Here is a 25047-nt window from a genome sequence, read left to right on the forward strand (position 1 = left end):
AATATTCATGTTAAAAGAAGAGGAAGGAAAGAAGAGGAAGAAAAAGGAGGAGGAGGATGAGGAGAAGAAGGAGGGGGAGGAGGAGGGGGAGGAGGACAAGGATAAGGACGAGGATGAGGAGGACGAGGAGGACATGGAAAAAAAATGAAAAGAAGGAGCAGGAGAAGAAGGGGAAGAACACGGAAGAGGAGGTAGAGAAGGAGAATCAAGACCGTCTCCTTATAACATACACAAAATTTGGTATTATCTAAAAATATATTAACTTATACAAACATTACTGTAGAATATACACAAAAATACTAAGACAAATTAATATGATCGGGTGGATCATAGACATACATTTAAAGCCTAAGACTATAAAAATTCTATAAGAAACTGTAGGAAAAAACCCAAACCTAAATGTTAATGATCTTGGATTAGAACAGGCATTTTAAAGGGCGCCTGGGTGACTCAGTCAGTTAAACGTCCGACTTTGGCTCAGGTCAGGATGTCTGTAGTTCGCGAGTTTGAGCCCCGCGTCGGGCTCCGTGCTGACAGCTCAGAGCCTGAAGCCTGCTTCAGATTCTGTCTCCCTCTCTCGCTGCTCCTCCCCTGCTCCCACTCTATCTCTCTCTCTCAAAAATAAATAAACATTAAAAAAATTTTTTTTAAAAAAGAGGCATTTTGGGGCGCCTGGGTGGCTCAGTCGGTTGAGCGTCCGACTTCAGCTCAGGTCATGATCTCACAGTCTGTGAGTTTGAGCCCCGTGTCGGGCTCTGTGCTGACAGCTCAGAGCCTGGAGCCTGCTTTGGATTCTGTGTCTCCCTCTCTCTCTGCTCCTCCCCCACTTGCGATCTGTCTCTGTCTCAAAAATAAAAACATTAAAAAAATTTTTTTAAAAAGAGGCATTTTAAGATAAGATGTGAAAAGCACAATTTATAAAAGAAAACATTGCTCCATTTGACTTCAGTAATCTTTACACCCAATTTGGGGCCTCAAGATGAGGGGAGGGCCCACTGGAGGGGGGGGGGGCAGAGGCCCCATGCAGAAGGGAAGCATTATTTCTACTGGGCTTCTCCACTCTCTCTGAAAAAGAGAAGAGGACCCCTCACCAAGTGAGGCCTTTTCTGCCTGACTTCTATTTCACAATCTAGAAGCAGACTGCTGCCTCACAGCCACGTCACCCCATCATAGGCACTTCCTCTTAATCATGGAAGGAGGCAGGGTTTCCTTTCTACAGAACAGAGGCCAATTCTCCCCAGCACACACATTTGCACACTGCAGAGTCCCCAGGCCTCCACAATGCCGGACCCTGCCTCCCGGCCCCACTCTCCTCCTTACCTGCTGCTGGCTCTGCTGTTGGGAGTTATAGGTAAGCATTGCCTTGGGTACAATCCCCTTTCCCTACCCCTTCAACCTCACCCATGTCCCTGGACATCAAGGGCTTGCAGGTAACCAGAGGTGTGCTACCCAGGGCTGCCACAGAAGACCAAGGACTGGGTGTCATCTGAGAGCAGGAAGTCGGGGATCTGAGCATTTCCTCTATGCATCCATCACCTACAGCTTGTTACCAGAGGCATCCAGACAGTGGAGGCTTCAATCTGCCACAAGGACAAGTTTGTAGGTATTAAATGATCTAATTCTCACAACACCCCTGCCTGATAGCTAGGACTGTACTGCTGATCAGCAGATGGAGAAATTCAGGCAGAGAGAGTTAATGGCCCAATGTCAGCTACCTAAGTCAGTGCATCTGCCGGGATTCATGTCCAGGCCACCCAGCTCCACGGTTCATTCTTTTCACCGTGTTATGCTGCTCGGCTTCTCGGTGGAGGCTAACTAAACAAACATCAGAAAATACAGAGAGGGAAACAGAAGAAGAGGCATCACTTAGCACACTCCGAGGTCTCCAGAGTTCCAGTTCTGCTGTGTGTCCTCCCAAACTTTGGTTAACGATGTGTTGGGTGATTCCTATGCGCCAAATCTTTTACTCGGCTTTTAACATGTATGACAATTTCATGGAATCCTCAAAGTGATCTGTATGCTAGCATGCTGGGCCACACTTCATGTATACTTGGGAATGCACTTGTGTATGTGTGTGTGTGTACATGTTTGGGCATGAGGAAGGGTGCACACGTGGGTATGGGATATCTGAAAACGCTTTCTTATCGATTTCCTCACGCCACGTCCACTCTACGTGAAATGCACAGTGAACAGATGTTTGGTTCCCTCTCAGCTCCTCACCCACTTTTTCTACTTCTCTAAAGTACTGCTCACCATCCACCAAGCTCTTAAGACAAGCAAACTTCTCTCTGGGTAGAAGGAGTAGAACTTTGTGCATTACTACCTTGGAAGTCCTCCATGCTGGACCGGAATGGGGAGGAAAAGAGGGGGTCCAAGATACAGAGGATCCTGCCTGTATGATCTGCACCTGTAATTATATCCTGATCCCAACCACCTAGTGTCAGCTGATGCCTCCAGGCCTCAGGAAATCTCATGCGTAATCACTTTCCAATTTCCTGAGCACTCACCATGTTCCACACACACTTAGAAACGCTTGTGTCTGTTATGTCCTGTGAACTTTGCACGCAAGGTAAACGTTTTCGTCCCCCTGGCTTACAGATAAGAAAAAGGAAGCACAGAAAATCCAAGGTCACTCAGTAGTGAATGGTAGGGCTACAATTGTTTTCTTTTTTAATTTTTAAATTTACATCCAAGTTAGTTAGCATATAGTGCAACAATGATTTCAGGAGTAGATTCCTTAATGTCCCCTTACCCATTTAGCCCATCCGCCATCCCACAATCCCTCCAGCACCCTTATGTTTGTTCTCTATTTATGAGTCTCTTATGTTTTGTCCTCCTCCCTGTTTTTATATTGTTTTTGCTTCCCTTCCCTTATGTTCATCTGTTTTGTATCTTAAATTCCTCATGAGTGAAGTCTTTCTCTAACTAGTTTCGCTTAGCATTGTACTCTCTAGTTCCATCCACATAGCTGCATATGGCAAGATTTCATTCTTTTTGATTGCTGAGTAATACTCTATTGTATGTATGTATATGTAATATGATATCTTCTTTATCCATTCATCTGCTGATGGACATTTGGGCTCTTTCCATACTTTGGCTATTGTTGATAGTGCTGTTATAAAATTGGGGTGCATGTATCCCTTCGAAACAGCACACCTGTATCCCGTGGATAAATGCCTAGTAGTGCAATTGCTGGGTTGTAGGGTCATTCTATTTTTAGTTTTTTGAGGAACCTCCATACTGTTTTCCAGAGTGGCTGCACCAGTTTGCATTCCCACCAGCAGTGCAAAAGAGATCCTCTTTCTCTGCATCCTCGCCAACATCTGTCGTTGCCTGAGTTGTTAATGTTAGCCATTCTGACAGGTGTGAGGTGGTATCTCATTGTGGTTTTGATTTGTATTTCCCTGATGAGGAGTGATGTGGAGGATTTTTTCATGTGTCTGTTTGCCATCTGGATGTCTTCTTTGGAGAAGTGTCTATTCATGTCTTTTGCCCATTTCTTCACTGGATTATTTGTTTTTTTGGGTGTTGAGTTTGATAAGTTCTCTATAGATTTTGGATACTAACCCTTTACTTGATATGTCATTTGCAAATATCTTCTCCCATTCCGTCGGTTTCCTTTTAGTTTTGCTGATTGTTTCCTTCACTGTGCAGAAACTTTTTATTTTGATGAGGTCCCATAGTTCATTTTTGCTTTTGTTTCCCTTGCCTCTGGAGATGTATTGAGTAAGAAGTTGCTGTAGACGAGGTCAAAGAGGTTTTTGCTTGTTTTCTCCTCTGGGATTTTGAGGGCTTCCTGTCTTACATTCAGGTCTTTCATCCACTTTGAGTTAATTTTTGTGAATGGTTGTAAGAAAGTGGTCCAGTTTCATTTTTCTGCATGTTGCCGTCCAGTTTTCCCAGCACCATTTGCTGAAGTGACTGTATTCCATTGAATATTCTTTCCTGCTTTATCAAAGATTAGCTGGTCATACGTTTGTGGGTCCATTTCTGGGTTCTCTATTCTGTTCCATTGGTCTGTCTGTTTTTGTGCCAGTACCATACTATCTTGATGATTACAGCTTTGTAATACATCTTGAAATCTGAGGTTGTGATGCCTCCAGCTTTGGTTTTCTTTTTCAGGATTGCTTTGGCTATTTGGGGTCATTCCTGGTTCCATCCAAATTTTAGGATTGTTTGTTCTAGCTCTGTGAAGACTGCTGGTGTTATTTTGATAGGGATTGCGATAGGGCTATGGTTTGAACTCAGGCATTCTGATTCTAGATCTCATGGGTCTAACCATTGCTCTTCTCAAACCCTATGGCCCCACATCAATCCCATGAGATTTCTGCAGATCTGCCAGTGGGTGTAGGGAAGGCGGGGCGGGGGGGGGCAGGGGGTTGCAGTGTAGGGAAGAGCATTTGTAGTTTGCTTCTCTCAGGCTCTTCTTACTGGGCATAATGCAAGTGACTGTTTCCCCCACGTCATCTTCGTTAGAAACTCAGTTTCTCATAATTTCCTGAGAAATTCTCCACTGAAAATGGACTTCATGTCTCAGACAGGGGTCGCACTGGGAAACTTGCACATTGAACAAATATTTACTAGACAACTACTTACTAGGTGTCAGAAGCTGCTATGAACTTAAGGCATACTGGTTATTAAAAGAGAAAAGTAGCTGCCCTCGACGCAGTTATATTGTAGCGGAAAAAAGGACAGGAAACAATAGACATACCAATAAGTAAATAACGGTATATTAGAAAGTGGTGAGTGTGAGGAAAAAAACATGATAGTGCAGCTGGCTAAGATAATGAGAGACTCTTTAGGGTGGGATGTATTTAAAGAGGCAGCCTGGGTGGGTATCACTGAGAAGGGAGATTGGAGCAAGATTATAAGAAGGTGGGGGTGTGGGCCATGTGATCTTCTGGAAGAAAAGCCTTCCTGAACAGCATGGGAACAGCATGTGCACATGCCCTGACCCTCCCGCTCTGTTCAAGGATTTGGGCCTTTACTCTGAGTGAAACAGTTGCCATTGCAAAGTTTTGAAGACACAAGTGGCATGATGCGACATGAGTTTTAACTTATTCTAGGATTTGGTTGAGATTAGACTACCACAGGGCATACATAGAAGGAACTAGAGCATTCAAGAGCTTCCTGCATTCGTACAAACAAGGACATATGGTGTGCACCAGGACTGCAGCCAGGACAGAAAGGGGAAAGAGGTCAGATTGTGGGTGCATGCAGAAGGAGAGACCACAGGATCTCCTGATACACAGGATTTGGGATGGAAAGAGAGGCTCCCGAGGGTTTGGACCTGAGCGTCTGGGAGACTAAAGGTGCCTCAGCTGAGATGTACAAGGACGTGTTGGAAACTGAGTTCAGTTTGGGACGAGTTAACTGTGAGAAGTTTACCTCTATCGAAGTAAAGTGGTGAGTGGCTGGTCAGACATACAAATCCAGAGTTCAAGGGCAAGGCCTGGGCCAGACATGGAAATATGAGGATTACAGATACACAGATGGCAGAGTTTACACCTCTCCCTGGCTCCTCATGACCCTCTAATCCCTCTCACCTCCTCCCTCCCCTGTTCCTTCCATTTCCTTCCCCAATATGCATGCCTATTTCTTCCCATTTGTCTTAGCAGTTTGGCTTCCTGACCCCAACTTTCCTCTCCAGACTTACAGATCAAACCACCTGATGCTCTTGGCACACCCAAGACTTGCCTGTGATAGCATGTACCCTCCTTAGGAGGCATGGTTGGTTTCAAATTGTGCTAAGCGCAGGCTTTTACCAGCTCACACTCTGTACGAGCGAACCACAACTTTTCTCCCTGAGTAGCTAAGAAATAGAAAAGAACACAGGATGTATGTATGTGTGGTTTCCAGTAGCCCTCTCCTCTGATTTATATGCCTGCCTAGTTTTTAGGACACTTCAAAAGGAAGGAAATATTTTGTATTTCTCTATGTCTCGAGAGATTGGCTAGTCACTTCGGCAGTGAGATCCAACTGTAAAGTCTTGCACTTGCAGTGAAATGAATGCCCCCAAAATGACTGTGTCCCTTCAATGTATAACTCAATGTCCCGACATAGGCCACCTCCCACAACTCTTTTCAGAACACGGAAAAATTTGCAGACTACTATTTTTTTTGTTTAGGTGTTCCCATGGTGCTATGTCCTCCTTCAAGGACATGTTTCTCAAATCTACCAGTCCCTGGAACAATTTTCTTTGTCCTCGGGCCGTTTAGTCCAACTCAAAGGCTCTACATGGCGCGATCACCTTCTTTGAAGCCATATTTCTAATTATGCTAAACTACACATCACATAAAATCTACCCTCTCACCACTTTTAAGGGTACAAGCCAGTGGCCTCACATACTTTCACAAAGTTGGGAAGTCAGCACCACTGTGCGTTTCAGGAACTTTTTCAACAACTGAAGCAGACACTTTGCATCCATTAAACGAGAATTCTCCATTCCGTCTTCCCCCACAGCCACTGGTAACCTCTGTTCTTATACTTATAGATACTTTTTTGTATCTATGAATCTGTCTCTTCTAGGTGCTTCATGTAAGTGGAATCATATATGTGTCCTTTTGTATGTGGCATATATCACGTAGAATGACATTTAAGTTCATCCATATCATAGTACATATCAGACTATTAAGACTGAATATAATTCCATTGTATATATCTATCAACATTTTGTGTATGCACTCATCTATGGATAGAAATGAGTTCTTTTTCTGGGGCACCAGAGTGGCTCAGTCAGTTAAGTGTCTGACTCTTGGTTTCAGCTCAGGTCATGATCTCATGGTTTTGTAGGTTCGAGGTCCATGACAGGCACTGTGCTGACAGTGTGGATTAGGATTCTGTTTTAGGATTCTGTGTGTGTCTCTCTCTCTGCCCCCCACCCCACTGGTGATTTCTCTGTCTTTCTCAAAATAAATAAACTTAAAAAAAAAGAAATGAGTTTTTTCTCCTTCCTTTCAGTTATTATGAATAATGCTATTATGAATATGGATGTACAAATGTCTGATTACATACCTGTAATTTGGTGGGTATTTACCCAAGATTGGAATATTTGGATCATATGGTAATTCTATATTTAAATTTTCATGAAAAAAAACACTGTTTCCACAGTGGCTGCACCATTTTATATTCCTACCAACCATGTACAAGAGTTTCAATTTCTACAGCTTACTCAATCCTTATTTTCTGATTTTTATTTTCTTGTATTTTGGTTTTGCTTTGTTGTGCTTGATAAAAGCCATTCTCAGGGATGAAGGGGTATCTCATTGTGGTTTGGATTTTCATTTTTCTAATGACTAGTGATGTTCAACATCTTTTCATGTGCTTACTCACCATTTGAATATCTTCTTTGAAGAAATGCCTATTCTAGTCCTAAGTCCTTTTTTTAATTGGGCTGTTCATTATTTAGTTGTTGAATTATAGTTCTTTATATATGCTGGCTATTAATCCTTTCTGAGACACATGCTTTGCAAATATTTTCTCCCATTCTGAGTTCTGTTTCACTTTTGATATTGTCCTTTGCTGCACAAAAGTTTTTTTTTTTTAAGTTTAAGTATTTATTTTAAGAGAGAGAGCATAGGAGCAGGGGAGGGACAGAGAGGGACAGAAAGACAATCTCAAGCAGGCTCCACATAGCCAGCACAGAACCCTATGTGGGGCTTGAATTCATGAATCATGGGATCATTTCCTGAGTTAGAATCAGACACATAACTGATTAGCTACCCAAGAGTCCCCACACAAAAGTTTTTAATTTTGACGAAGTCCAAGTCATATATATTTTTATTTTGTTATGTGCGCTTTTGGTTTCTATCCAAGAAATCATTGTCATATTGCCTACGTGGCTCAGTTGGTTAAGCATCTGACTTCAGCTCAGGTCATGACCTCGTGGTCTGTGAGTTCGAGCCCTGTCAGGTTCTGTGCTGACAGCTCAGAGCCTGGAGCCTGCTTCAGATTCTGTGTCTCCCTCGCTCTCTGCCCCTCCCCTGCTCAGGCTCTGGCTCTCTCTCTCTCTTTCTCAAAAATAAATAAACATTAAAAAAATTAAATTAAAAAATTAAAGAAATCATTTCCAAACCCAACATCATAAATTCTGCCTACAGTTTTGTCTCTGAATTTTATTGATTTAGCTCTTATATTTAGGTCCCTTTACCCAATTTGAGCTTGTTTATCTATATAGAGTAAGGTGAGGGTTCAACTCCTTTGTTTGCATGTGGATATCCAGTTTTCCCAGTGTCTCATGTTGGAAAGATTACTCTTTCCCCCATTGAATGGTCTTGGCACTCTTGTTGAAAATCTTTTGACCATATATGTGAGGGTTTATTTCTAGGCTTTCTATTCTATTTCATTGCTCTATCCCTCTATTCTTTTCAGTACTATAGTACTCTAATTAATATACTATGTAGTAGGTTTTCAAATCAAGAAATGTGAGGTTTCCAACTACACTCTTTTCCAGGATTGTTTGGTGATCTTGGGTCCCTTGAGATTGCATATGAGTTCTAGAATGGGCTTTTCCATTTCTGAAAAAAAAAAAAAAAAAAAAAAAAAAAACGCCACGGGGGTTTTGATAACAATTGTATTGAATCTGTGGATCGCTTTAGGTAGTATTGACATCTTAACAATATGAAGTCTTCCAATGCACGAACAGAGGAAGTTTTTCCATTTATTTATGTCTTCCTTCATTTCTTTCAGCAAAAACATTTTACACGTTTTGGTGTACAAGTCTTTCATCTCCATGTGAGACTTTACTCCGAAGCATTTTATACTATTTGATGTTAGTGTAAGTGGAATTATTCTCTAATCCCTTTTGAATTGGTCACCACTCGCTTATAGAAATGCACTTGATTTTTTAGTGTTGATGGGTTTTTTTTTTTCCAAGATTTTCTTTAAATTCAAGTTAGTGAACATCTAGTGCAGTCTTGGCTTCAGGAGGAGAACCCAGGGATTCATCTCTTACATATGACACCCAATGCTCATCCCAAAAAGTTACCTCCTTACTGTCCATCACTCAGTGAGCCCATCTCGCCAACCACCTCCCCTACAGCCACCCTCGGTTTGTTCTCTGTATTTAAGAGTGTCTTGTGGTTTGCCTCCCTGTTTTTATCTCATTTTTCCTTTCCTTCCCCTATGTTCATCTGTTGAGTTTCTCAAATTCCACATATGAGTGCGCTCATTTGGTATCTGTCTTTGTCTGACTTATTCAGCTTGGCATTATATCCTCTAGTTCCATCCACGTTGTTCCAAATGGCAAGATTTCTTGCTTTTTCTGGCTGCATAGTATTCCATTGTATATACATACTACATCTTCTTTATCCATTCCTCAGTTGATGGACATTTGGGCTCTTTCCATAATTTGGCTATTGTTGATAGCGCTGCTATAAACATTGGAGTTCATGTGCCCCTTCAAATCAGCATTTTTGTATCCTTTGGACAAATATATAGTAGTGCAACTGCTGGCTCATAGGGTAGTTCTATGTTTAATTTTTTTTTTTTTTATTTTTAATGTTTGTTTTCGAGAGAGAGAGTGAGCTTGAGCCAGGGGAGGGGCAGAGAGAGGGAGACACAGAATCTGAAGCAGGCTCCAGGCTCCGAGCTGTCAGCGCAGAGCCCAACACGGGGCTCGAACTCACGAGCTGTGAGGTCATGACCTGAGCCGAAGTTGGACACTCAACCAACTGAGCTGCCCAGGCGCCCCTCTATGTTTAATTTTTTGAGGAACCTCCATACTGTTTGCCATGACGGCTGCACCAGTTTGCATTCCCACAAACAGTCCAAGTGTTCCTCTGTGTTGTTTTCCTATTTGCATTTTATTTATCTCTACACTAGTGTTTTTTATTTCCTTCATTCTGCTACCTTCAGGTTTATTTTTCCTCTTCTTTTTCTGATTTCTCAAGGTCCATAGTTGTTAACTGAATTGTGATCTTTCCTCTCTTTAAATGTAGGCATTACAGCCATAAATTTCCCTTTAGAGCTGCTTTCACTGCAGTTTGTAGGTTTTGGCAAGTTGTGCTTCCATTTTCATTCATCTCAAGGTGTTCTCTAAATTCCCTTGTGATTCCCTTTTGCTTAATTTTTGCTTTTTTTAAGAATGAGTTATTTTATTGCTATAAATTTGAGAATATACTATTTCTTGTTCTGTTGTTGATTTCTAGTTTTATTTCACAAACTGTTTCACCAGTTCACTGCTTGAAAAGTCCTTCTTCCAGATTCCAGTAAATTGCCTGCTTCTCAGCCTGTGTAGCAATGGCTCATACAAAAGTTTTTTTACAGTAACTGGTTTCTGTAATAGTCTGGGGATACATATGTGGTAGACAGAACAATGTCCCCCACAAAGAAGCCCGTTTTATAACGCCTAGACCTGTGAATAGTTTTATATGCCAAAAAAGATTTTGCAGAAGTGATTAACTGGAGAGTATTAAATGGGGAGATTATCCGAGATTATCAAAGTGGCCCAAATATATTCACAAGAGTCCTTATAAGAATGAGGTAGGGAAGTCAAAATTAAAGAAGGACAGGTGACAAGACAGGCAAGAATTTGGAGTGACTGGAAGATGTGAAACCGTGAGAAAAGGATTGTGGGCAGCTTCTAGAATTTGGAAAGACAAAAACCCTAACTCCAGAAGAAATGCAGCTCAGCTGACCCTTGATTTTAACTCAGCAACACCAATTTTGGACTTCTGACCTCAAGAATTATAAGATAATAAACTTCTGTAGGTTTTGCCATTAAGTTTTAAATAATTCGTTATGGAGCACATTGGTGGTTCAGTAGGTTAAACATCCAACTTCGGCTCAGGTCATGATTTCACAGTTTGTGAGTTTGAGCCCCACGTTGGACTCTGTGCTGACAGCTCAGAGCCTGAAGCCTGCTTCAGATTCTGTGTCTCCCTCGCTCTCTGCCCCTCCCCTGCTCGCGCTCTGTCCCTCTCTCAAAAATAGATAAACATTAAAAACCTAAAAAAATAATTTGTTGTAATAGCATTCAGAAACTAAAATAATATGATTATGATTCAGCAAAGTCACAGGGTACAAAATCAATGTACAGAAATTGGCTGCATTTTTATACACCAATAATGAAGCAACAGAAAGAGAAATACAGAAACTGATCCCATTTACAATTTCACCAAGAACCATAAAACACCTAGGAATAAACCTAACCAAAGATGTAAAAGATCTGTATGCTGAAAACTGTAGAAATCTTATGAAGAAAATTGAAGAAGACACAAAGTAATGGAAAAGCATTTTGTGCTCATGGATTGGAAGAATAAATATTGTTAAAATGTTAATACTACCCAAAGCAATCTACACATTCAATGCAATCCCAATCAAAATTGCACTGGCATTCTTCTCTAAGCTAGAACAAACAATCCTACAATTTGTATCGAACTGCAAAAGACCCCAAATAGCAAAAGTAATATTGAAGAAGAAAACCGAAGCGGGAGGCAACACACTCCCAGACTTTAGCCTCTACTACAAAGCTGTAATCATCAAGACAGTACGGTATTGGCACAAAAACAGACACATAGACAAATGGAATAGAATAGAGAACCCAGAACTGGACCACAAATGTACGCCCAACTAATCTTTGACAAAGCAGGAAAGAGCATCCAATGAAGAAAGACAGTCTCTTTAACAAATGGTGTTGGGAGAACTGGACAGCAACATGCAGAAGAAGGAAACTAGACCACTTTGTTACACCATGCACAAAAATAAACTCAAAATGGATGAAAGCCCTGAATGTGAGACAGGAAACCATCAAAACCCTAGAGGAGAAAGCAGGCAACAACCTCTTTGACCTCAGCCGCAGCAATTTCTTATTCAACACATCTCCAAAGGCAAGGGAGTTTAAAGCAAAAATGAACTATTGGGACCTCATCAAGATAAAAAGCTTCTGCACTGCAAAGGAAACAATCATAAAACTAAAAGCAACCGACAGAATGGGAGAAGATATTTGCAAATGACATATTAGATAAAGGGCTAGTATCCAAAATGTATAAAGAACTCAACAAACTCCACACCCAAAAAACAAATAATCCAGTGAAGAAATGGGCAGAAGACATGAATAGACACTTTTCCAAAGAAGACATCCAGATGGCCAAAAGATACATGAAAAGATGCTCAACGTCGCTCATCATCAGGGAAATACAAATCAAAGCCACACTGAGATACCACCCCACACCGGTCAGAGTGGCTAAAATGAACAAATCAGGAAACTACAGATGCTGGCGAGGATGTGAAGAAACGGGAACCCTCTTGCACTGTTGGTGGGAATGCAAACTGGTGCAGCCGCTCTGGAAAACAGTATGAAGGTTCCTCAAAAAATTAAAAATAGAACTACCCTATGACCCAGCATACAGGGATTGTATTTACCCAAGGGATACAGGAGTGCTGATGCATAGGAGCACAGGTACCCCAATGTTTATAGCAGCATTTTCAACAATAGCCAAAGTATGGAAAGAGCCTAAATGTCCATCAACTGATGAATGGATAAAGAAGATGTAGCTTCTACATACAATGTAATACTACTTGGCAATGAGAAAATGAAATCTGGCCATTTGCAGCAACGTGGATAGAATTGGAAGGTATTATGCTGAGTGAAATAAGTCAGTCAGAGAAGGACAGATATCATATATTTTCACTCATATGTGGATCTTGAGAAACTTAACAGAAGACCATGGGGGAAGGGAGGGGGGAAAAATAGTTATAAACAGAGAGGGAGGGAGACAACTCATAAGAGACTCTTAACTACAGAGAACAAATTGAGGGTGGATGGGGGGATGGGGGAGAGGGGAAAGTGGGGGATGGGCATTGAGGAGGGCACTTGTTGGGATGAGCACTGGGTGTTGTATTAAGCCCAACTGGAATAAACTATATTAAAAAAAATAAAATAATATGATTATGATATAAGAAAAAAACCCACAGATTTTTGAAAGAATATTTTACTTCTCATTTAACTTCATGTTTGTGTGTGTTGAAAGCTCTGCCCATCACTGCCACTCAGTTATCCAGGTTGCTAGAACAGACCCCAGCATGTGCACGTGCTAGTGAAGGAGGGAAGTTGATCCATAGAGCTTCCAGAAGTTAAACACACAGCCCAGAAACTACATCCATCACTTCCGCTCACACACAATGGTCTAAAGAAGTCTCACGGCCCCACCTAATGCAAGAGACCAGAAAGTGTAACACCCCAAGGGGCCAGAACACAGACAAGCAGGATCATTTGGTGAAGCACGACGCTTTCAGAGAGGGCTGGGGCCGTCCGCCTGCCGTGTGCCACATCACTGAATCTCTCTGTGTTTTGCTTTCCTCGTCTGTAACAGGGTCCCGTGTGACAGGCTCGTCGCAAGGGCTACATGCCGTGTACACGCAGCGGGCTGGGCTCACGGTGTGCACTCAGTGAAAGCTGTTGTGGATAAATACTTGAGCGGACGGACAGGATCGCACAAGGATGCTAAATAGCTGTTTTGTTCTCCCCCCAGGTGTGGCAGGTGAGGCGGAACTGCAGGTGATCCAGCCCGAGAAGTCGGTGTCTGTGGCCGCCGGAGAGACAGCCACTCTGCGCTGCACCCTGACCTCCCTGCTCCCCATTGGGAAGATCGAGTGGTTCAGGGGCACAGGGCCAGGCCGGGAGTTAATCTTCAGTTCTGTCGGATACCGCCACTCCCCCCGAGTAACAACTGTTACAGACATCACAAAGCGAAGCAACCTGGACTTTTCCATCCGCATCAGTAACATCACCCCAGCAGACACGGGAACCTACTACTGTGTGAAGTTCAGGAAACGGGCTCCGGATGTGGAGTTTAGGTCTGGACCAGGCACCCAGGTCATCGTGAGCGGTGAGTATCGCTCCTTCCGCTGGTTGTGACAACAAGTCAATAAGAATGCCCTCCATCGCTTGGGCAACAGATAAGGATCAGGTGCTTTGGCGGGTGCCCCTGAATGCGCCCCTTCCACGGATCAGGGACGTTGAGGCCCGGAGACGTTGTGCTATTTGCTGAAGACACCATGGCTGATAAACGGTGGGAAAATCTGGAACCTCAGTCTGCAGGCTCCCAGCTCTTCCCTTTTCCAATCCTGACCAGGCTTCTGGTTCCAGCGATGCGGGACTGAAAGTCTGAGTGACTTTCCCAGTCACAAGGCCTCACTTCACCCCTGCCTCTGGAGAGACCTCCGCTTAATGTGGCCAGAGTTCTCCTTACTCAGCACTTACTGAGCACCTGCTGTGTGCATTCTGGGCTCTGGGTGCTGTGGACGTAGCAGAGAACAGAACAGCCAAGGACTTTTCTCTCATGAAGCTTACGTTCCCCTCCCTTCTAATGCGGGTAAATGCACTGAGGGCAGGGAGGCGGGGAATGTGCTTCATTATATAACCGTTCAGAAATATCACAGGGAGAAGAGGCACAGCAGCACTGTTGACTCTGCTACCCCTGCTTGGAAGAGATGCCCGATGTAGGTCATTCGCTGGGGGTCTTTTCGAAAAATGCTCCCGTGATACAGGAACTGACTCTTAACGGTAGCAACCGAGTCTCCCTATACCCCCAGACATAGGGAGGAAACGGGGCTTTACCCTGATTGTGAGGGTGTCACGCAAGTTCCCAGTGGGTGTGTCCCTTGCCTGGTCACCGCAGCCAGTACCAGTGCCTGGACTCCCAACCAGGTCTGCCGTCCTGGCTCTGGGACCTCTGAGGAGTCATCCCCACATTGGGCTCGGTGTCGTCGCATGTCTATGACAACACAGCCCCACAGCGCCGCTGCAGGGACTGAGTGAGCGAATGCATGTAAGTTGCTTACGACAGGACCTGGCACGCGGTGGCTGTCCCGCGAATGCTGAGGACATACCACGGACCCCATCACAAGGCAGGCACGGGCCTGAAGGAGCTGAGGGTCAGGGAGTCAGCCTAACATCAGGGGCCCGAGACACTCTCAATACAACCAATCACAGTGCTTTGTCCCTCTAGGGGGGTCAGGGCTGCTGGTGTTTTCATGACTTGACTTACTCATGTGACACCTCCTACCTATGTCCTCAGAATGTTTGCTGAGTTTTAGAAAGGAAGTTGAACATTCACAAATACACATATCTGCAATATGTGCCCTCTGACGACTGTTCTGGAAGGTGTTTGGTAATAAGGGACAATTTGGAGACCCCCTATAGGACCTTCTGAAATGCCCTCCCTCTCGAGTCACTGATGTGTGTGTTCCCAGGACACAAGAGGGCTTCTGCCTGCTCCATAGACCGGTGTCTCTGTCCTTGAAATTGATTCACGATTGAAAAATTAACCATCTTTGGCTTTCTCAGCACTCCGTGATCTTGGTGTTCAACCCAACACTGACCCAAGAGAAGAACGCAGATTCAGAAAAACAACCCCTCATTCCCTCCCTCTCAGACTCAGGGATTGGAGATGAGACCCTATGGAATGTTTGTGGAAAGAGTGAAAACTAGAGTAAATTCACAAATACCTGAAGGGAGAGCTCCAGGTGTAAGTTAAGTTTGGGATAAAGACAGATCCGATTTTGGTCCTGGAGAAGCATTTTCAGTGTTAAATTCAAAGCAAAACTGCCTGTATTTGCCTCACGTGCCCCTCACTCCCACCCGAGTAGGAGAAAGGCCTGCAGTCCCCTCTCACCGGGGGCGCTGGGCTTGGCCATGTCCAGGCCTGCGGGCAGCTGGCCACCTGGTTCCGGCTCTCCTGAGGGCCCCCTCCACCCCTGCCCCCACCCCTGCACTGACGGCTGCACACACCTTCTGAAGTCGGTAAGGTGTCCAGGGAGGCACTTTGGAACAGTGGAGACCAAGAGTGACACCCACCAGAAATGTCCTTCCTGTGCCCAGATTGGTGGGAGGTCCCCTGGCAGAGAAGACAAGGGGGACTTTGAACTGAGGCTGGAATTGCACGCGGACCCTGCCCCTGACTCAGTCTCCGACACCGCCCTCCCAACACTATCAGCAGGGCTAAAACATAACCCATGTGAGGGTTCTGCACAGTGTCACATACCTGTCGTTGCTGAGGATGACCAGAGTCATGCTTACTGCTCGTAAATGCTCCTCTTGCAGCCAAACCCTCTCCCCCCGTGGTGTCGGGCCCCACGGCCAGGGCCACACCTGAGCAGACTGTGAGCTTCACCTGCGAGTCCCATGGCTTCTCCCCCAGAAACGTCACCCTGAAATGGTTCAAAAACGGGAATGAGCTGGCAGCCTCCCAGACCACCGTGGACCCAGAGGGAGACAGCGCTTCCTACAGCATCTTCAGCACAACCACGCTGCCGCTGGCCCTCGGGGACATTCGCTCCCAGGTCATCTGCGAGGTGGCCCACGTGACCCTGCAGGGGGGCCCTCCTCTTCGTGGGACTGCCAACTTGTCCGAGACCCTCCGAGGTAGATGCCCGTCACCCCCGGCCCAAGCCCAGCTCCGGCCCCCAAGCCTCCCAGCCTGCCCCTCCCCCACTCCGTGCTCCCAGCCTTCCATCCCCTGGAACCTGCCTCCTGACAGACCCTCCCAACCACCGGGCACCCAGGGGTACCGTCACCTCCTCCTGTTTTAACGGCAGTTCCGGGTGAACACCTACCGTGCTAGGTAGTTCGATTTACTTTCCCATAGCCACTCCAATTATTGAGCACCTACTGTAATCCAGCCACTGTGTGCTCGGTGATTTCATGGATTTTGCTAGTTATTCGATTCCAAATGCATGCTGGGGGCTCGATTTCACTCATCATTACCCTAATAGGAGCTACCAGTAGGTACCTTGAGCAACCTCCCAGTTCGATTTACTTTCCCATAGCCACTCCAATTATTGAGCACCTACTGTAATCCAGCCACTGTGTGCTCGGTGATTTCATGGATTTTGCTAGTTATTCGATTCCAAATGCATGCTGGGGGCTCGATTTCACTCATCATTACCCTAATAGGAGCTACCAGTAGGTACCTTGAGCACCTACTGTGTACTGGGCACTGTGCTTAGGGATTTCACTCACATGCAAAGACTACCCTCAGTGTTTGAGCACCAGCTGTATGCCTAGCACTGATCTGGGTGATTCCCTTGCTGCGTGGGGGGAGCTAAGTTCTCCAACCCCTCCCCGGTGATGTGTCTGTTCCATGAGGTCAGAGCTTCTGCTCTGTGCTGTTTCAGTTCCACCCACCTTGGAGGTTGCCCAGCAACCCATGACAGGGGACCAGGTGAAGGTCATTTGCCAAGTGAAGAAGTTCTACCCCCAGCGTCTACAGCTGACCTGGTTGGAGAACGGACACGTGTCCCGAACAGAAACGGCCTCGACGGCCTCGAACCTCACAGAGAATAAGGATGGGACCTTTAACTGGACGAGCTGGCTCCTGGTGAATTTATCCGCCCACAGGGAAGATGTGGTTTTCACCTGCCAGGTGCAGCAAGACGGGCAGCCCGAGGTCACCAAAACCCATACCCTTGTGGTCTCTGCTCACCAGAGGGACCAGGAAGCCCATACGACCCACGGTGAGTCCGAGATGCCAACTGACCTGGCACTTTAAATTCTATCTTTTCTTTTTTTATGTGAAAAGCAGTCATTCATGCCTATTATAGAATAATCTAGAGGTCTACAGACATAAAGTAGAATTTTGATATGAGCTTCCCTCCCCAAAGCTCGTGCTCCAAGAGTGACCACTGTTAAGAGTTTGGTACATAGCTTTTTAGATCTTTTGACATAACCATGCATTAGAGAAGGAAACAACAGAGGGAGGGAGATGATCTTGTCGCTAGCATCTTGCCTCCTGCACCTTCACCTGACAGTAATTATGTCACCACGCCAGGCCAGCCACCTCCTCCTTCTGTTTGTTCTCACCTGGGCTTCATATCGATCCTTCTTACACCCTTCTAACCCCTTCTCAGCAAAGGTCTGCACTTGCCACTCTGAAATTCTGGACGGGAACCCTGAGGACAGAGTGTTGAGTCTGAACCAGACTCCCTGGTGACCATGGGTGCTCACAGCACAAACCACCTTTGTCCCCTGCTTTGGGACAACAGGCCAGCAATAATCATGATTACTCACTGCACATTTACTTTATGCCAATTTCAGTTCATTTCTGATCTGCTACAACCACCCTGGGAGCTTGGAAGGTTACGGGACCAACTCAGGGAGCAATGGGGGACAGATGGAGAAGATGTCCTGCCCTTAGTCCAGGTGATGGGCTAAACCAATCAAGAGAAACCTGAGTCCCTGAGGACAGGGACCACCAGCCTATATGACAAACGTGTTAGAGATAACAGCTGGGCATTGTCCCAAGGACCTACAGGTCCCCTTTCTATGACCAAATTATATCTTATCTCGCTCTTATAATATATGGAGGAGTTTCAGCCATGTTACCAGGAGTCTTTGTTCCAGAAGACCTTTCAAAGGCCCATTTCCTTCTAACATACCCCATGACACTGTCCTCATTGCTGGGTCAACACTGAGTCACCGAGTGTCCATGACCCTGCCAACTAGGAGAGGAGAGATAAGAAGGGGAGAACAACTTCTCTTAACACTAGAGGTCCTGCCTAACTGCGGCCACTAATGACTCAGTCGTGGATGCACATCCAGTTGCAAATGGAGTCCATAATTGTGTGGTCATGTGATTAATGACTTTCGTTTTTCAACAAAACCAATACCATTACACACTTTGTAAAATTAATAGTAACTCCCTACAATCAGTTATAATGGAATGGATAGTTCTCAAAATTTCTTCTGAGACTTTATTTTGTGCACCAAACTTGGTTTTATTTCATCTCTAAATGCTTGGGAGAACTTTCTTGTGAACCACATGGGACTCCACAACTCTTATATATATATATATATGAAGAGAATCTGGATAGCTAGGGCTACTCAAATTCTTCATTTCATATTGGATGCTTGTGGCACGTTGTGCTTTGAGGAAGCTGGTCCATTTTCTTGAGTTGTCTAATTTCTACCCATAGAGTTCTCATCATATTACCTTGCTATCGTTTTGCTGTCTGTAGGCTCTGTAGTAATATCCTATTTCTTTCCTGATATTGGAAATATTTATTTTTCCCTTTTTTCATTGTCAGAATTACTAAGAAGTATTTCAATTTTACTAATCTTTTCCACAAACTCTCTTTTGTTTTAGTGATTTTTTCTCTTGCGTATTTTCAATTTCATTAATTTTTCTCCTCTTTTTTTCCCTGTTCTGCTTGATTGGGGTTTATTTTGCTCCCCGTTTTTTGAAATGGGAGCTAGGGTTGCTGACACTAGTCTTTGTTTGAATGCCACACCTGGGTCTCCTGTGCTTGGGGATTCAGTAGCATGGAGCCAGGACACCTGGTGCTGTGTTCTTCCAGACTGCTGGCATCTAGACTGTCTGCCTTCGTCTTCCACCTTTCAGAGTCCTCCTATTCTTGGACCGTGTGATTTCCAGGGGTCAGTCTTGACCTGACTTTCCTGAACCAGGAAAGCAGGAAGAGACAAATCAACATCACCTCCTCTGGACTGGCTTGGGTTAGACTTTGGTCTTTGGCCTTGCATTGGGGCTCATACCAGGGCTGTTACTTCTGGTGCTTCCAGTGTGCCTGAACTAGCAAGCTTGCTTGTGTGCTAAGACTGGAAATGGGTATTAGGGTTGTCTGGGTTGGAAGGCTGGATGCCTATGTTGCCGACCCTGCTGTACCAAGATGCACAGCCTCGATCCCTTCCCTCAGGAAGGACCCCCGGTAGCCAGAGAAGGGGTGAGCCAGATGAGGTACTTCAACTCTGAATTCTGCCTTGAGCGTCTCACAGGGAGATTCATTAGCTTCAGAGCATTGATGGGTCCAGGTTCCCTCAGATGGAGTAAGTGGAGGCCCCTGGGAGTGGACTCCTGGATCCCTCTCTGATGCTGCCTCCTCTCCCTTCATTTCCAGATCAAGAACTGTCCACTCCACTCCTGGTGGCTCTCTACCTGGGTCCCAAGCTGTTACTGCTGCTTGTCACTGTCTCAGTCATCTATGTCCACAGGATGTAATGGATTGACTGTGAGTTATGGACAAGGAAGACAGGGCAAGGTCAGTCCAAGAAAGAGCCAGATCAGCAAGAGGGGCAGCCCACAGGTCATACAGGGTCACCGCCCACTTGGAGTAAAGAGCAGGTGAAATAACTCCTTCAATACCCTAAGGGGCCTCAGGAATCCCTCTGGGAGGTTCCAAACTCCCAGGAGGACTCTCAGGTCCTGTAGGAGGTGGGTGGGGTCAAAGGCTGGCAAAGGATGTGCACAGAGGCCTAGGGTTTCTGAGAAGTGGGCTGACTGAGCAACAGCTGGGTGGAAAACCCTGTGGAGACCATCTCTAGATTAATTGGGCACCAGGTGTCCACACCTGGAATGCTGACAGGTGCCCGCTGGCTGCTCTGAGGATGGCTCCCGCTCTGACCCTCCGTGGGACAGACTGGAGAGGATGGGGAAGGGGGATCAGGACCTAGGGAGGAAGGCTGAGGAGGCACAGTCCATGTCAGGGACCGCCTGTCCTCTCACTACAGGTGACCCAGGAGGAAAATAGCACCGAGGACATAGGAGACACGTGGAGAACATTTCTGGAATGATGAGCAGATAATCAAATGTGAACATGGGTCCACATCTCCTTCCTTCCTCCCCTGCTACATGCCATCCTCGGTCTCTGCTGCCTCCTTCCTTCCCCGAGGGGCCCAGCCTAAGACAAGGAACAACTAGAAGCTTCCACAACCCTGCCCCAGATGCCTGCTTCCCCAGAGACCCACCTGCCCACAGTTCCTGCTGCTCCTCTCCCAGTCCGTTGATGCCCCAGAGCTGGTCTTCATACCTGGTCCTGAGCAGGGCAATAGAATGTCTCTGGAGACTGACACATGGATATCCTACTAGAATGTGAGAAACAAGTCACATGTACGCATACCAGGCTCTTATCCTTCTCCTGGGGACCATGGTCATGAAGTACACACTCAAGTCCATGTTCTCACAGGTTATTCCTGCCAACCCTCAGACTCCTAAGCCTTGGTGAGTTCTCCAATGTCTCTCGAATACAAATGAATCCCATCCTGGTTGGAAGAAGAGAAGGGATTCTCCTCCCTCTTTGCCTACATGTCCTTCTACTCAAACCCACAGAGGAATATCTCTTCCTCTCCCTGTGATGGGAACACTACCTCTTCTGTCACCTTCATCCTTCCCGACCTCGTTGCTCATGTACACGTGCTGGCAGTCCAGAAACCTGGACCATTCCCTGATTTCCTTCTTCATATCCCGTGTTCAATTCTGCCTTCATAAAGCTATGTGCAGTGGCAAGATGGTAAATGTTCAACAATCCACGTCTCAGGAGGAAAAAGAAGTCCAATTTGTAGTGCCTGTCCACTTCGGTAGTGTCTACACTCCCAACGTGGCCAATTTCAAGCTGCCAACAGTGGAACAAGTAGCTTGCAAAATTCCTGGAAAGCTCTCAGGAGCAAGGGCAAGCCTCCTCCTGCACACCAGGGAGCTCCACTCAGCACCTGCACACTGCTCGCTCCCGGGCTGCCCCCTGGTCCCGGCCACCAGCATCCCTTCCTGGACCATTGCCGCATCCCTAACAGACTCTCCGGGTTCCGCCACAGTGATCCTATGGAAATGGAGGTCAAATTGTCCCCCTTCTGTGCTTCTTCCCCCTACAGATGTGCATGGCTCGGTCTCTCCCCCTTTCAAGCTCTGCTGATATGTCCCTTTATGAAAAGCACCTTCCAAAAACCACCCCATGTAAAATATCAATTCCACTCTCTCACTCTGCATTCCCACAGCTCATACCTGAATTGAACTACTTCCCTAGAACTTAAGATCAGCCAGCTTGATAAATGGAAATAGTGCTCACTTTGCACAGTGATGCAAGACCAAAACAATGACGGTGCAGCTGAAACCATGAAAAGTGATGCCAGTAATTGGTGGGAAAAGTAATGATTTTTCTGTGACCTTTAGAAACTTTTTTCAACATCTCAGAAACCCTCCAACAGTCAGTTATGAATGTATCGGGACATAAAAAAACAGTAAAACTATTATTCACTTGGTATATGGGCTTTTGAAACATTAGAAACGTTGAAAAGGGAAGAGTTTTATTTGTTTGCAAAGACTTATCAAGAGTAATTTGCAGAGGGCCTGCCTTCCTCTGACGGCACAGTTTACAACAGAGAGCAAGTGTCTGGATTATCTCCCTCCTTTCTCACTTGGGATCAGCTTCCAACACTCCATCCTTGGCACTTCCGATTCTGTGAAATCTTTACAACATTAATGTGAATATTTGCTGGCATCACTTCCTCTGGGACATTGTCACCCCACCCCACCCCCACTGTCCTCAGTGACGTGGTAAGTTTATCCTCACTCTCCTCCTCTGGCTGCATATCTGGATGCTTGGGAACAGTATCCCAGGCCGCATTCCCATGAAGGTCTCTGTGCCTTCATGAACCCCACTCCCATTGAGTTTGAACTTTACCTCCAGCTTCTTCTCTTCTCGTTTCTCCTGTACCTCTTCAGCTTTATGCCCATTCCCTTCTGCCATTTTTTTCACCTTTGTACCTTATGCAGGTTCATCGGAGGGGGGTGGGGCAGACCAGGAGACTACACAACCATCTGTTTTGCTATTGTGGGAAATGCATATCACAACCCTAATTATCCTGCACCCTGATCTCAGACTTTCATGCCCAGAACTCTGAGAAATTAGTTCCTGTTGTACAAGGCATCCAGTTTATGGTGTTTTCTTATAGTAGCCCAAGCCAAGACAAAATCTAAATAAATTATGGACTTTGCTAAATAATAATGTACCAACATGGGTTCATTAAATTATAGTAAATGTACCATACTACTGTAAGACGTCAATAAGATGGGAAACTGTGTGCAGCTGTATATTGGAACTCTGTATGATTGTCCCAAGTTTTTTCTAAATGTAAAACTGTTACACAAATTAAGGCTATTAAAAAAAGTCAACATCTTGTCCTCAGCTGGATCTCTGCCTCTCACACCCCTTTGGGGGACATTGCAAGGAAGTGAATAGTGGGGAGATTTTGTTTCGTAACCCAGGTTTTATCTCACTCCAGTTCTGAGGTTCCTTCTCCTCCTTCCTCTGTCCTCTGCCAGAGCTCACTCCAGAGCCAGGCACTCAGAGATCCCAGAAGGAGCTGCTTCTCTGTCCCCATGATAGTCATCCTAAACGTTTCCAAGTGGGAAAGCCCAGGTTAGTCCAGGTGTGCTCAGAGACCTCAGGGCCCCTGGGTGAGTGGGGTAGTTCTAAGGACCTCAATGGGGGGGGGGGGGGGGGGCGCAGTTAATCCATGTGCTGAGGTCAAGGAACAGAGTTGGAAGGGGCTCTGCAGAGCAAGGTGGATGCTGTGATGCACCAGGCCTCAGGAGGTGGCCCTGGGCTGTGACCCTCTTTGAGATGGCCTCAGCTGAGAAGAGCCACCTTGCCCCAGGTCATGCCTGGTAACCTGCCACATCCAGTGGCTCCTCAACACGGGGATATAGAGGCCCAGCCCGCTCACCCCAGCTCAGGACAACTCTGAAATAACATGTTAGTATCAGCACGCACAGGAGATCACCTGAGGTTGTCATTGAGACCTCACTGCAGCTTAGCTTCTTCTAAACATTCCTACTCCCTTCTCCTCCCTTCCACAGGTTTGATCCTAAAAGTACTCCCTGAAAATGACCTGCTTGTTCATATTCATCTCAACACCTCTTTCCCAGGGAACCCAATGTGGAATAAGAGACTGTGGTCAGTACCAGAAAAGGCAGGGATCCTTTTGTCTCTAGGGGCCAAGCCAGTCATGGAAGGGTGGATTGTTTACACCACCACATACCATATACGATATACTACATAGCACATGATATGTCATACACCATATACTATATACCAAACACTCTGGGTTTGTAGGAGCAATGAGAAACCACAACACTGTTTATGCAAGAAGGCGTATAATCAGATGTGTGTTGTAGAAGACCACCTTGGAAGAAGGAGAAGGTAGAGCTTACGCCGGGCAAAACAAGATGGGGGTAGCCTATTAGGAAGTAATAGTTTTCATTTCGGCAAGAGATGATGGAGATGGAGAAACAGATTCCACAGGTGTTTAGGAGGTAAAACCAACAGGGCCTCTAGCAGGCAGACAAGAGTGGACAAGTGAGGGTGTAGAACATGGGTCCCTTTTTGGTTTGCCCAAATGTGTAGAGGATGTGCCACGTACGGAACAGGGTAGAAGGGGTAAGAGGATGTCTGAGTGCAGACTATGAACTCAGTTTGAATATTTGAGCTACACAAATGAAAATTTCAAAGTCAAAGTGTATATAGCCCAATCACCAAGAAGTGGATTCAGGATTGGAACCTTGACTGCATCTATTTGCAAATCCAGTGCTCCTGATTATCAAGGCATTACATACCCCAGTCTCTAAAATCTGAAGAGTTTAGAGTCTGATGGAAGGTGTGAAGTCTCCTGGAGGTTGGAAGGGACAGATGCTGGAGGCTGGAGGAAAGATGCTCAGTAGGGGCCATGGATGGCTTCCCAGCATGGAATTCGTCATTCCAGGACAATGTGAGAGGATGGTGACATCCCTGGGAGAGGGGAGTCTTGTCATCTCCTATGGGCAGTTTGGGCCTGCTCTGCATGCTCCTCTTGCTCAACCACCCCCCTGAACATCCTGTAGATCCCTAAGAGGAGACAGGGCTCACAAGGAACCAGTTGCAAAATAGCCCTGGCAGTAAGTGCATGGCAATGGACTCGTGGACATTAAGCGTCATCAGTTTTATGTGGGCTGAGAGTCTCCGGACACAAGCATTGTGCTTGAGTAGAGCCCATTCCGGTGTGACATAGAGGCCAACATGCTGGTTCCATCACTTTCTGAAAGCATTTCTTGAGTCTCTCCACTCCCTTCCTCCAGAAGCCCATTCCCCCAATTAAACCAAGTGGAAAACACAGAGATCAACCAAACAGACTATTCCATCCACATCATTAATGTGTCACCCAAGGATGGGGGCACCTATTACTATGTGAAGTTAACAACAAGCATCCTGATGTGGCGTAGGTATCTGGTTCAAGCCCCTTGTGTCTGTGAACGGTGAGTACAGCCTGACAACCTCCATCCC

At 45.7% G+C, this 25047-nt stretch overlaps 1 protein-coding gene across 4 annotated transcripts; it reads left to right on the plus strand.

Annotated features, from left to right (window-relative positions):
* Positions 1-1205: 1205 nt before the first annotated feature.
* On the plus strand, positions 1206-23166 carry LOC132674931 (signal-regulatory protein beta-1-like). 4 transcript variants are annotated; one of them, XM_078444191.2, is made up of 7 exons: positions 1240-1351; positions 1454-1599; positions 13473-13829; positions 16046-16366; positions 17119-17457; positions 19855-19995; positions 20465-23166. In XM_078444191.2, exons 2-6 carry the CDS (start codon positions 1524-1526, stop codon positions 19953-19955), a joined length of 1194 nt encoding a protein of 397 aa, XP_078300317.2. In that variant the 5' UTR covers positions 1240-1351; positions 1454-1523; the 3' UTR covers positions 19956-19995; positions 20465-23166. The 4 variants fall into 4 exon arrangements, with proteins under 4 accessions (XP_081651446.1, XP_078300317.2, XP_078300318.2 ...); XM_078444192.2 differs by having other exon boundaries at positions 19855-19965; XM_081795320.1 differs by lacking the exon at positions 1454-1599 and having other exon boundaries at positions 1206-1351; positions 20465-23165.
* Positions 23167-25047: the final 1881 nt, after the last annotated feature.

The sequence above is a fragment of the Panthera onca genome, chromosome A3 (assembly GCF_046562875.1).
Source record: "Panthera onca isolate mPanOnc1 chromosome A3, mPanOnc1 haplotype 2, whole genome shotgun sequence".
In the NCBI taxonomy this organism is placed as follows: domain Eukaryota; kingdom Metazoa; phylum Chordata; class Mammalia; order Carnivora; family Felidae; genus Panthera; species Panthera onca.